Source organism: Setaria italica, chromosome V, assembly GCF_000263155.2.
Source record: "Setaria italica strain Yugu1 chromosome V, Setaria_italica_v2.0, whole genome shotgun sequence".
Classification (NCBI taxonomy): domain Eukaryota; kingdom Viridiplantae; phylum Streptophyta; class Magnoliopsida; order Poales; family Poaceae; genus Setaria; species Setaria italica.
The window spans coordinates 40395052-40407243 of record NC_028454.1 but is presented as its reverse complement, the minus strand read 5'-3'; the positions used below and the strand labels follow the sequence as shown (position 1 = coordinate 40407243).

The window sequence follows — 12192 nt, the reverse complement described above, 5'->3', positions numbered from 1 at the left end:
TCAACTTTTTCTGAAATAGATCACCATACATTCAACATTTTTTACCACCTACCTTAGCATTTTCGCAAACTAGATTCAACATTTTTTCTATTTTTTCATAGAAGATTCAATAGTTTTGGATTTCTTTCTTTCCTTCTTCTTCAACCTCCAGCCCGGGGAGCCCGCGGGAGGCGACGGCAAGGTTGGCGGCGGAGCTCCTCAGCGACGCGTGCATGGCCGGTCGTGGGGGCAGCGGCGCACTGGGTTGAAGCGCACGGCCGCGGGGGATCGGTGACGGAGCTCCCGGCCGGAGCGCACGGCTGCGGGCGGTGGTGCGCGGAGCTCCTCCTTCGGGGCGGCGGCAACCAGAGGCTGGCGGCGGCAGGTCTGGTGGGGAAGAAAAGGGGCTAAGATTGGAGAAGGAAAGGCACATCCGATGGATGAGGGAGTGCGCACGAATCTCAAACAATGAAAGTTATATAACTAACGAGCTACTGCAAACCATTGGAGCATCTAAGGGGTGGAATTGTTTGCACGAATCTCAAATTGTGGAAGCCACGTACTGGGGTGTTTGGATAGCAGGTGCTAAATTTTAGCACCTGTCACATCGGATGTTTGGACACTAATTACATATCTAGTAGAAACCACACCCTTCATGAAAACCTGTGCAAACCACGTAAAAAAGTCATATAAATTCACCAATAAAATCACACGTATAGATAATATGATGATGAACAATCTTGTAAAATATCTTGTCCAAACTCGACTTCGTTTGTGAGATATAAAAATAACAAATACCAAGGCTGAAAGTTGTCCAAATGATTTATTAGAATCTTTTATTTTTATATCTCACAAACGAAGTCGAGTTTGGACAAGATATTTTACAAGGATGTGTATCATCATATATCATCTACATGTGTGATTTTTTTTGTGAATTTAGACGAATTTTTATTTTGGTTTGCACAGGTTTTCATGAAGGGTGTGGTTTCTACTGGATATGTTCCCATTAAACATAGTCTAATTACAAAACTAATTGCACAACCCCTAGGCTAAATTGCGAGACGAATTTATTAAGCCTAATTAATCCATCATTAGCGAATGGTTACTGTAGCACAACATTGTCAAATCATGGACTAATTAGGCTTAATAGATTCGTCTCGCGATTTAGCCTAGGGGTTGTGCAATTAGTTTTATAATTAAGCTATATTTAATACTCCTAATTAGTGTCTAAACATCCGATGTGACATGTGCTAAAATTTATCACATGCCTTCCAAACGGTCTACCGGAAGCTTACCGTGCTGCAGTCTGCCGCTGCCACCAGCCCACCACGCACGCACGCGTTGAACTTCGAAGGGACGGGACGTTTGACGGCGGGTCGGGCCGTTGAAGTTGCAGCGGCAGTGGGGTTCGTTAGCACTCTCTCCCCCATCCGCGCGCGTGTGTGTTTGGGCTGGCAGCGATTAGGCGGCCCAACTATTATGGCCTGGGTTGGTTGAAAGGTTTTGGGCCGGGTGTGGTTCGGATTTCTTGCTTGGTTGGGCTTTCGGCGGTGACCTTGCCATGAGCCCAGGAGCCCGTGAGCAGAATGCTCATCAGGCTAGTTCCGAAAGTTCAGTCCTTTCTGTCAGACTTTCTGTAACTTTACACTTGAACATCCTTAAATCAAGCAGTGGTAGAACTTGACTATGCTTTCCCCTCCTAAGGTCTACCTGGTTCGATTTTCGTGTACCAAAACCTGAGCTCGACTCAGGCGGCGGGAGGTTAGCACACAGATTAGCATATAGCAGCGGAACAGGGACATCTGCTTCACAGTTCAGATTGCCCGTACCATGTGGGAAGCAGAATTGGAGCTGGATTACCAAAAAAAACAAGAAGAAGAATTGGAGCTGGACGATCCCATTCCGACATTCGGTCCAGTCCCACCCACCAAAATTCTGCGAGGCCTCTCTACGTTCCAACACCCCGTGAGCACGCAGCTTGTCCCGACTGCCGACAGACACCAATCATGAACAGAGAAAACCTCCAATACGCCAGCGATACATTGTTGTTGTGTGTGTGGCGTACACTTTGTCTCACAGCAGATATTGGTCTCTACATTGTTTTCTTGTGGCGAATATTTGCTTCAAACAAAGATGGCAAAAAAAAACAAGGAAAAACAGAAGTCTTCACTACAAAAGATAAATTTTAGCTCCTGTCACGTCGAATGTTTGGACACCAATTAGGAGTATTAAACATAGGCTAATTACAAAATTAATTTCACAACCCCTATGCTAAATCGCGAGACGAATCTATTAAACCTAATTAGTCCATGATTTGACAATATGGTGCTACAGTAAACATTCGCTAATGATGGATTAATTAGGCTTAATAGATTCGTCTCGCGATTTAGCCTAGGGGTTCTGCAATTAGTTTTGTAATTAGCTCATGTTTAGTCCTCCTAATTAACATCCGAATATCCGATGTGACATAGACTAAACTTTAGCTCCAGGATCAAACACCCCCTAAGGACTCGCTTTTGGAGTATCATGCGTGTCACAAGAAGCAGAGCAATTATACTCATACAAAACAAAAGGGGTAGCAACCAAATTTGGTTTCACGTGAATAGAGTATAAAATCATATTGGGATGCTTAATGGCCAATATAAAATCTGAAGTTATCTGAAGCTGATATATTGTAGATTTCGGTTCGGTGGTGTTGTTCCAAGGTCAAAAGTGCTACCATACAATGTTCAGCATATTTGCTCTCCGCCAAATTCTGCACTCTGCACAATAACCAGCACATGTTCTGGAATCTGCATGCCGTCCACCAACAGGCTCAAACCATGAGTCACAAAAATAAATGAAAATGCACTTATGAAAATTGATATCAGAATGTATGGTTACCTACAGAAATCATCTAAAAATAAATAAAAGGGCATTTGTGAAAACTGATATCAGAATATATGCTTTAGCTACAGAAAAGATCTGAAATTAAATAAAAATGCATTTATCAAAACTAGTATCAGAAGATGTGCTTAGCTACAGAAAATCATCTGAATGTTTCACAAAAATTTATTAGGCGTGTAAGGGCCCACAGATGTCCATGCAGCCCGCAGCCCGACAACCCGGCACGAAGCCCAATTTTTTGGCCCGTACCAGACCCGGCCCGGCCCGTAACACTTCGGGCTCATGCTGGCCCGGGCCGATGGTTCGTGCCGGGTTGGGCCGTCGCCTCGGCCCGACGGGCGGCCCAGCCCGGCACGATTTTACTACGGCTGCTCGAAATGGCCCGTTAATCTTCTCCAACTGGCCCAACAAAGCCATAAAGGCCAATCTGGCCTGTAACTCACCCTTTCCATCCGTCACCTCTTCCTCTGCTACCCACCGCCGCCTCCCTATGACCTGTTGTATCTTCCAGCTCCCCTTCATGGCTCCATCCTCCCTTTACCTCTCCATTCTCCAACCTCTGCCTTCCCCTCCAGCCGGGAGCGACGGCATCGGCGCCGCGGCGCGGGGGGCCGGGAGCGCCGACGGCGGCGTGGGGGATCGCGAGTGGCGGCGTGAGGGGCCGGGAGCGGCGGTGCTGGCACAGGAGGCCGGGAACGACGGTGTGAGGAGCGGCTGCGGTGGCTCGGGTAGGCGGGAGCAACGGCGTCGGCGGCAGCGCGGGAGCCCGGGAGTGGCGGCGGCGGCGTGGGCGTCCGGGAGTGGCTGCGGTGGCGTGGGCGGTCGGGAGTGGCGGCGGTGGCGGCTCGGGTAGGCAGGAGCGACGGCGTCGGCGCGGGAGGGTGGGAGCGGCTGCGGCGGCGTGGGTGGCCGGGAGTGGCGGCGGCAGCGCAGGCGGCCGGGAGGGGCGGCGCGGGGAGGACGGCAGCGGTGGAGGCAGCGCGAGACCCGTCGTGCCTCGCGTTGGCCCGAAGCCAGCCGTGCCTGACGGGCTGGCCCGGCACGGAAAAGGCTCAGCGGGCCCGTGCTTGGGCCGTCGGTGAGGCCCGTGGGCCAGCACGGCACGGCACGACAAAGTCGTCGTGACGGGCCAGGCCCGGCACGAAATTTAACGGGCCTCACCGGGCCCGTGCCGGATCGGGCCGGGCGGCCCGAATGGACATCTATATAAGGGCCCTCTAGAATATAATAAGCACCGATAGGAACTGATTAAAACAGAGGCACACAGATCATTCTGATGGCACACCCTGCTCTTCTCCTAGTTCTCCTCCTCTCTTCCCCAGCCATTTCTTCTGCCAAGAGAATTCAGCCGAAGTTCTCGGCCATCTTCTACTTTGGCGACTCCGTTCTCGATACCGGAAACAACAATCGTCTCCCCACGGTGGCTGTAGCAAACCATGTTCCTTACGGGAGAGACTTCCCAGGGAAGAAGCCGACAGGGAGGTTCTCCAATGGCCGGCTCGTTCCAGACCTCCTCAACCAGAGGCTGCAACTCAAGGAATTCTCTCCACCATACCTGGACTCAAAGCTATCGAACAACGACATCATGACAGGGGTCAACTTTGCATCTGCGGGTTCAGGGTTCGATGACCAGACGTCGCAGCTGGCCAATACTCTGCCAATGTCAAAGCAGGTGAACCTCTTCAAGGACTACCTCCTCCGGCTCAGGGGCATCGTTGGAGATAAGGAAGCTTCCAGGATCATTGCCAACTCCCTGATTTTTATCAGCTCAGGAACCAATGATTTCTCGCATTACTATTCTTCGTCAAAGAAGAGGAAGATGGGCATTGGTGAATACCAAGATACTGTTCTCGAGATGGCACAAGTTCATGTCAAGGTAAAAGTAGCCATTTCCTCTTTTGGGTTGTTTCTACTGAATTCTTCTATTCCAGTTGAAAAACTAGGCATAACTCTTTCGATTCCCTAAATTCGAATTGCAGGAACTATATGACCTTGGGGGGCGACAATTCTCTTTGGCAGGCCTCCCCCCGTTTGGTTGCACACCTATCCAAATCACAGTGAGCAGAGACCCTGACAGGGCATGCGTGGATGAACAAAACTGGGATGCCCAGGTCTACAACTCTAAACTTCAAGAATTAATTCGAGCATTGCAAGGTTCACTCCATGGAAGCAAAATTGTGTACTTAGACGCATATAGGGCTCTCATGGAGATCCTTGAGGACCCAGCGAAATATGGTAATGTTTTCTATTAATGCCATGACTCATCAACTTATCTGATGAGCTATCCTGTAATTAAACCACTAAGACTTCTGCAACAAAATAAAGAAAGAACACCTTAAATCCTAGCCAATGCAGAAATATTAAACACCATATGACGCTAAAAACTAAAAAGTAGAGGCTGGCAGAAAACCAAACACTTCGAGAAGTCAACTACAAAATGCAGATATATCGTCTTTTAGTCCTTTCTTCACATCAACCCAGGTTGCTTTGTTGTTAAAACCATGCCAACCCTGACAAAGGTCTCCCATGATAACAGGATTTACAGAAACAACACGAGGATGCTGCGGGACTGGGCTCAGAGAGGTCGCTCTGCTTTGCAATGCATTAACTCCTATCTGCAAAAATGTGTCATCCTATGTATTTTATGATGCTGTGCACCCAACAGAGAGGGTTTACATGTTAGTAAATGATTACATAGTGAAAGATGTTATTCCACAGTTTTGATTAATCAAATATCCAAATAAGGTTTTCTTGTTGTATCTATTAATGCACCGCTCGTTATCATACTTTAAATCCTTATATAAGAGCTTCTTCAATGCCACCTATCGTTATGCATAACATCTGATTGCACACTGGACTACTGACAGTGAATTTAAGAACACTAGGTAAATGAGTTTCTCTCACTCAAGCAGTCAGGCACTCAATTCACAGGACAAGTTATAGCAAGATAAAATCGCGGTGGGTCATAGTATAGTCTATTTGAAAATGACAGGAAATTTATAATATTTTTCAGGAAAACAGAAACAGTGTATGTTCATCTACGAGTTTCTTGAAAGGCACGAAAAAGATATCATTCATTGACTACAATTTGAAAGTAATACTCTGTCAGTTCAGCATGAAAAGGTTATAATACAAGCAGTGAGGAATAATATAGAGGCCACAGCATGCACATTTTTTTTGAACAAACACAGCGTGCACATATCAATCATCGTTGACGTTTGATCACATATAGTGCAAGTTTAGTAGCAAACTGAACTTCTGTACAGTTATTGAATTATAGTACGTAACTGACAATAGCACTGTGCTAGCATAAAAGACCCAGTTGCTACAGGAGTTCACATGACTCTAGTTAGCAAAACATCAGCCACTGTAACATACAAATGTGAAAATAATAGAGGAGACTGAGACATAAAAACATAAATTACATCACTCTCCTGAGAAATTAAACACAAATACGCCAGCGGCAGCCAGAACTAAAGCCACTCTATAACTTGGCCATTGCTTTGAACAAATGCTGAATCTGCAACTTCACATCCTCAGGTCGCACATATGAAGCCCCTACAGCCTCTGTTGCATTTAACATCTCAATTGTATCCCTGTAGACTGGTATAACCAGCTCCTCTACCATAGTGCTCAAATCCATTGCTTGCTGCTTCTCCACCAGTACCCACCGTGACTGCACCTGGCAAATCGCTTGCACAAAGTCATGGAAGTGGTTCAGCTTCTCTACCACAACACTGGAACTGCTGCCAGACCTTCTGTCCGTCTCAAGTATCATGATGGCCCTCCCCCAGGTAGCCCTACGGTACTCCAACACCCATTGGTGGACCTTTGCAGATATTACCCTGATCCAATCCTCGCCGAGCAAGACCTTAAGCTCACAACCATTGACTTTCTTGATTATATAGATCCCACTGTTAATCAGGAAGACACGGCTGAGTGGAACATGACCATAAATCCTGGATTTTGACTCAAGATTCTTTATGAGCACGTCCACAATCCAAGCAAAGCAGACCGCCAGCGATGATGTTGGGCGGTCCGGGTTGATCGGACATGTTTCAGCACAACCAAACTCCAAATGCATCACTTCTTCCAAAGTATGACGAGATGCACATGCTGCCATAAGGTAGTTCATTACATACCTTGTTATTGGATGAACTCCACCATCTGGTGGTGCAGACTCACTTGAATCACCTCGTATCAGTTTTTCTAGAGCCACAAATATGCCCTTAATTGACAATCCAAGGCATTCACGAAGAGCAGCTATCTCATGATCAAAGGTTTCATCAAGGACAGGAAGGATACACGTTAAAGCATCATACATGTCAACAATGCGGAAAAGACTCTCCGGGTTCTGTCCAGCAGCAGCAATAAAGTTGGCAAAGGACAAGAGCTGAAGAAATGGTTTGCATGCAGTGGCAAAGGCAAGGTCACTGTAAGATGTAAACCCATCGAAAATGCAATTGCAAAGATTGCGCTCACTCGGGATTAAGATGTGGAACACAACTCGGATTGCAGGGATCCAGCGCATGATCTGAGTCTCAAGCTCCTCCCATGATGCTGACTTGAACCTTTCTGCCAATTTAGCATGAACGCCAAGACGAGCAATGCTCTCATCAATGAAGTTGCGGCGTGCAGAAGCATAGGTCTCAACGCATATATCACCAAAACCAGCAGCAATCATCCTTCTTGCAATTCGATTTGCCTCAGTGGATACACCCTCTGGTAAGGCATCAACAATGATACCAAAGTCTCTAATCGGTAGTGCTACAAAGGTGTGGCTGTCATCTACATCCTGGCTTTTCTTGATATTGTGGTCACCATGGTTGTCATCGAAGCCAGATGTAGCAATCAGGTGCTGGAACTCATCTTTAAGCCTCATAGAACAACGCTCCAGAAGGAGGTCAAAGCTCTCAAGGAGCACATGATCCTCTGAGGTGTTCTCAAGGCCATGGATGGTGGAAGTTAGTTCATCCACAGCTTCTAAGAAGGCATTAGCATCATCAGAACTGGACCAGAGGGACCGATTTAAGCTCAGAAACTGGGAAATCAGGTCATCAAGTGCTTGCAGAGTATCCTCCATTCCGTTCGCCAATGTTACAAAGCAGCCACTCCTTAGGTCTATAGAGATCTATAAATTTCAATATGTGAACCTCATGAGTCCTCAGTTCAAGCCATAGAACAGGATGGAGCAACCCAGTCCAATCATCTCCAGCTGGCAAAATGGACCAGTTCAAACACTGCATAGTTCAGACCCAAATCATGAAAGAAATGCGCAAAACGTACCTCACAGAAGGTGAATTCGGAAAATGAGGATGCAAAACTTTTTTTTGTCTTCCTAGCACCACACCTAGGTACACCTTTTTATCCCCATGGAAATGAGTTTCTGATATTTCAAATGATGCAAAATCACATTGGGACCACCACTTCTGTACGAGGTGCAATGGGTCTGCATGTGGACAAAACCATAGCATTACTTCTATTCATGTTGTTGGAGGGTCAGTGGGTCACAAGTCAGAACGAGCTTACCTCAGGATAGCAACATCCAACGACACAACCGCAAAGTGGCATTTCGTGGCAGTTGTATTCTTTTGACTATTCTTTCAACCAGTACATCAAGAAGTTGAAAACTCAAAGGCAGACTTTGAGAAACGATGAAAAAAGTACGCGTGAAAAAAATAGAGCAAACTTACTACATTGATGCACAGTCCAAATCTATGACAAGATTCAAGGATGGGCTGTGTCATGTGGCGTGTATGTGCAAAAATCCAAGACCAAACTCATACATAGTTAGAATGACCAAATAAAATAAGTAGTGCATATACACAGACATACTCAGATATTTTGTGCACTGTTATCATCTTTCAGTTATGTCAACTGTCATTGCATTGTTGAAATTTTGCAGGTATGTACTTGTGTACAGATAGTTGTGCAAAATGCCTGATGTGTTCAAGTAACGTTTTCTAATCTTCTTCCATATGTGCTACCAAAAATGAATCTCAATAGTAGACCAAAGTAACGAAATTCCTTATTGTGGATTAATCCATAACAGACAACACATTTCTTTTACAACTTTATGATGAGAATCTAATCTATTTCACAAATGGAATGAATGAAATTGAAGTGTTAAGAATCATGAATGGATGATTTCTTGGTGCAAAATCCATAATAGAGAAGAGAGCAGATGAGCTAGAGATCCTTTCTATAATAGGCCAGTTAGCCAGTTACCAATACCACTACCATTGAAAAGCTGTGATATACACTCCAATATCACAATACCTAAAGCCCAGTGGAACTGATATTGAAATAGTGTTATGCCTTCATCACTTCTTCACATATACTGACAAATTATGAAATACTAAGATAAGCAAGTAATTTGAAATACACACAGCACACCAGATTTCTCAAAGCTAAAGGAGAAATTAAGCCCGAGCAACTATTAATATAGCAATTAGATAGCCATTACCAGTTGATACACCAGAAACGCCTACAAATTTACACAGCTGGACAAGGCAATATTTCCTCATCTAAGACAAATCCCAGCCCTATGGCACGAGATCATCGAGCTTAATAGTTATGACAACAAAATCAAAGGTATAGCAGCACAACATGACATAATTAACTAATCACTTGGCCACTCCTTCAAAGAGGTGTTGGATGCGTGCCTGAACATCCTCTGGGGTGTACTTGATGAACAAGTCCCGTGCAGCTTCAGGAGATGATCTCAAACTCCCAATTAAGCCTCTATATGCAGGCATCACAGAGTCTACTATTGCAGATTTAACATCTGCTCGCAACTGCTCATCTGCGATCACCCAATCCGACTGCACCGCACAAATCTCCTCCAAGTAGCTGTTAAACATCTGCATTTTCTGAAGCATGGCCTTTGCAGTGATACTGCCAACGCCAGAACCTCCAGTCTGCAGCACTGACATGACCTTTGCCCAAGCCCCACGCTGGTATTCCATACTCCACCGGCGCACCCTGCTCATCATCTGCTTCATCCACTCATCACCAAGCAAAATCCCAAGCTCACTGTCATTCACCTTGTGAATAATGTACTTCCCATTATTCATCAAGAATATGGAAGCAAGTGGTGGATCTCTATATATCTTCGATTTGGTCTCCAAATTCTTGTGAAGCACATCCATGATCCAAGCTATGTGCACAGCTAGCGACGAAGTAGGGCGATCAGGATCGACGGCAATAGCGGCTGCACCGACAGCACCCAAGTCACCTTCCATCACCTCTTCCAGTGTTTGCCGTGAACCACATGCGGCACGGAGATAGTTCATGACATACCGAGTGATTGGGTGTATGCCACCACCAGGCACGGCAACACGGGCAGGGTCACGACGGATAAGATTTTCCAGCTCCATGAATATACCTTTGATTGAGGAGCCAAGGGTGCTACATACAGCTGAGACCTCAGCACGAAGAGCTGCAGAGTAGGGATCTGAGAAGACAGGGTCGAGGTCAGGAAGGAGGTCTCGGACTGCTTCATACATGTCAATAACACGGAAGAGCCGTTCTGGCGCGCGGCTGGCAGCAGCAACTGCATCTCCGAATGAAATAAGCTGAAGCCCCTGGGTGCGCACGGCGGCAACAAACGCAAGGTCGCCATACGGGGCGAGGCCGTCGAAGACACGGTCGCAGAGGCGGCGCTCGCTGGGGATTAGGATCCGAAACACCATCTTGAAGGCCGGAATCCAGCGAGCAATGTCGAACTCGAGCTCCTCCCATGGTAAGGAATGGACCTCCTCGGTTGTTCGGGAGCGAATGCCGAGGCGAGCGACGCTCTCGTCGATGAAACCACGGCGTGCGGTCGCGTATGCCTCGGCACACTCGCGGCCGAAGCCGGCGTCCACCATCCGCCGGGCAATCTGGTGGACGTCGGAGACCGAGCCCGGGGGGAGAGCATCGATGACCACGTCGAAGTCCGAGACCGGCTTGGCGATTGGGATTGGCTCGTCGCCGAAGCCGTCATCCGCGTCGTAGTCCTCCTCCTCGCTCTCATCAGACCCGAACCCACCGGGCACCTGAGGCGCCGCGTCGTCGGGGCGCTCGATGAGCGCCCGAAACTCGTCCTCCAGCCGGGCCATGCACCGGCTCAGCAGCTCGTCGGCGCGGTCGAGCAGCCCGCGGTTGGTCCCGGCCGCGTCGAGCTCCTGGACGGTGCCGATGAGGTCGTCCACCGCCTCCAGGAACGCGTCCGCGTCCGCCGAGTCCGCCCATATGAGCCTATCCATCGCGACGAACTGCGAGATCTGCCGGTCCAGCGTGCGCACGGTCCGCTCCAGCGACGTCACCGGCGGCATCCCCGCCGCGGCCGACGGCGCCACCGGCGGCGGCGGCATGGGCGGCGAGGCAGGGACGGAGCGCTCCCCGGGCCCTCCGACCGCGGCCGCCGCAGCCGCGGCGCGCGTGGCGTAGAGCTTGTCGAGCGAGAGGCGGCCGTCGTAGTTGGAGAAGACCTTGAGTATATCCTCCGTCATGGTGTCGGTGCGGCCCAGGGTCTGGACGATGTGCTGCACCGTGGCGAGCAGCTTCTCCTCGCCGTCCTCCGCCATCAACCGCCGAGAGAGGAACCGGTCGCCACGCGCCTCTCCCCTCCGTCGATCGCGTGTGGTGCCGGCTAGGGTTTGAGAATCTGCGGCGGAGAGGGGGGAAGGGTGCGGTGGTGCCGAGGTGGACAGCGACAAGGATGGCCGCTCACTGGTTGAGTTGAACCGGAGTGGCGGCGCCGCTGGAGTAATTGCCACGAAGGTTAGCGAATTTACCGTACCCCAGGGCAGAGGACTGTGCGGTAACTCGCGACGAGCGGTGGATGCGAGGCTGGACTAGTGTCGTGGACGGTCAGATGAAGTCTTGGAGACGGAGGTAAACTGAAAGGACAGTAAAACTACGGTGAGCCGATGACCTCGGGAGAGGAGAAAGGCGGACCGGACCGGACCGGACCGGACACCGGCGGCGGATCGGCGGGTGGGGAAACTGGAAAGCATAAATGCAGCACAGCGGCGCTCGCGGAGCGGATGCGAGATTTAAATGCTCGCTGACAGGTGGGGCACAGCATGGGATTTATGGTTTCGGCGCCATGTCGCAGGCAGCGATGGACGACGACGGCGCGGGACCCGTGATTAACGCGAAAGCACTACAGTAGACTCTATTTCCGACTTTATGCAGGCCCAGACATGTTTGAAACACACAGGGTGGCCCAGTCACATGAAAGCGCACAGCAATACGGGCTAGCAAGAAGGCCTACCGGTCCACGCCAATGTGGCCCGGTACGAAGTTAGGTCTTGGCCCACGGATTGTTTTGGCGGATTC

General features: G+C 48.8%; 3 protein-coding genes across 5 annotated transcripts; 1 reads left to right on the top strand and 2 right to left on the bottom strand.

Moving 5' to 3' along the window:
• Positions 1-4114: 4114 nt before the first annotated feature.
• LOC101785950 (GDSL esterase/lipase At1g58430) lies at positions 4115-5686 on the top strand. Of its 2 annotated transcripts, none has more exons than XM_004970372.2 (3): positions 4115-4741; positions 4845-5100; positions 5402-5686. In XM_004970372.2, the coding sequence occupies exons 1-3, from the start codon at positions 4142-4144 to the stop codon at positions 5587-5589; spliced, it is 1044 nt and encodes a 347-aa protein (XP_004970429.1). In that variant the 5' UTR covers positions 4115-4141; the 3' UTR covers positions 5590-5686. The 2 variants fall into 2 exon arrangements, with proteins under 2 accessions (XP_004970429.1, XP_012701599.1); XM_012846145.2 differs by having other exon boundaries at positions 4845-4976; positions 5402-5624.
• Positions 5687-6064: 378 nt separating this feature from the next.
• Positions 6065-8583, bottom strand: LOC101785541 (exocyst complex component EXO70B1). 2 transcript variants are annotated; one of them, XM_022826917.1, is made up of 2 exons: positions 8152-8583; positions 6065-7996 (listed from the first exon to the last, which is right to left on the bottom strand). In XM_022826917.1, the coding sequence occupies exon 2, from the start codon at positions 7946-7948 to the stop codon at positions 6350-6352; it is 1599 nt and encodes a 532-aa protein (XP_022682652.1). In that variant the 5' UTR covers positions 7949-7996; positions 8152-8583; the 3' UTR covers positions 6065-6349. The 2 variants fall into 2 exon arrangements, with proteins under 2 accessions (XP_022682652.1, XP_004970428.1); XM_004970371.3 differs by having other exon boundaries at positions 6065-8080; positions 8152-8582.
• Positions 8584-9265: 682 nt separating this feature from the next.
• Positions 9266-11825, bottom strand: LOC101785143 (exocyst complex component EXO70B1). Its single transcript, XM_004970370.4, has one exon. It carries the CDS (start codon positions 11433-11435, stop codon positions 9492-9494), a length of 1944 nt encoding a protein of 647 aa, XP_004970427.1. The 5' UTR covers positions 11436-11825; the 3' UTR covers positions 9266-9491.
• Positions 11826-12192: the final 367 nt, after the last annotated feature.

What these genes read in the sequence shown, in the direction of transcription:
- LOC101785950 (XM_004970372.2), top strand. Translation starts at nt 4,142, where the DNA reads ATGGCACACCCTGCTCTTCTCCTAGTTCTCCTCCTCTCTTCCCCAGCC. An exon ending in TGGCACAAGTTCATGTCAAG is followed by an intron (nt 4,742 to 4,844) that starts GTAAAAGTAGCC and finishes TTCGAATTGCAG; the next exon opens with GAACTATATGACCTTGGGGG. An exon ending in TGAGGACCCAGCGAAATATG is followed by an intron (nt 5,101 to 5,401) that starts GTAATGTTTTCT and finishes CCATGATAACAG; the next exon opens with GATTTACAGAAACAACACGA.
- LOC101785541 (XM_022826917.1), bottom strand. Translation starts at nt 7,948, where the DNA reads ATGGAGGATACTCTGCAAGCACTTGATGACCTGATTTCCCAGTTTCTG.
- LOC101785143 (XM_004970370.4), bottom strand. Translation starts at nt 11,435, where the DNA reads ATGGCGGAGGACGGCGAGGAGAAGCTGCTCGCCACGGTGCAGCACATC.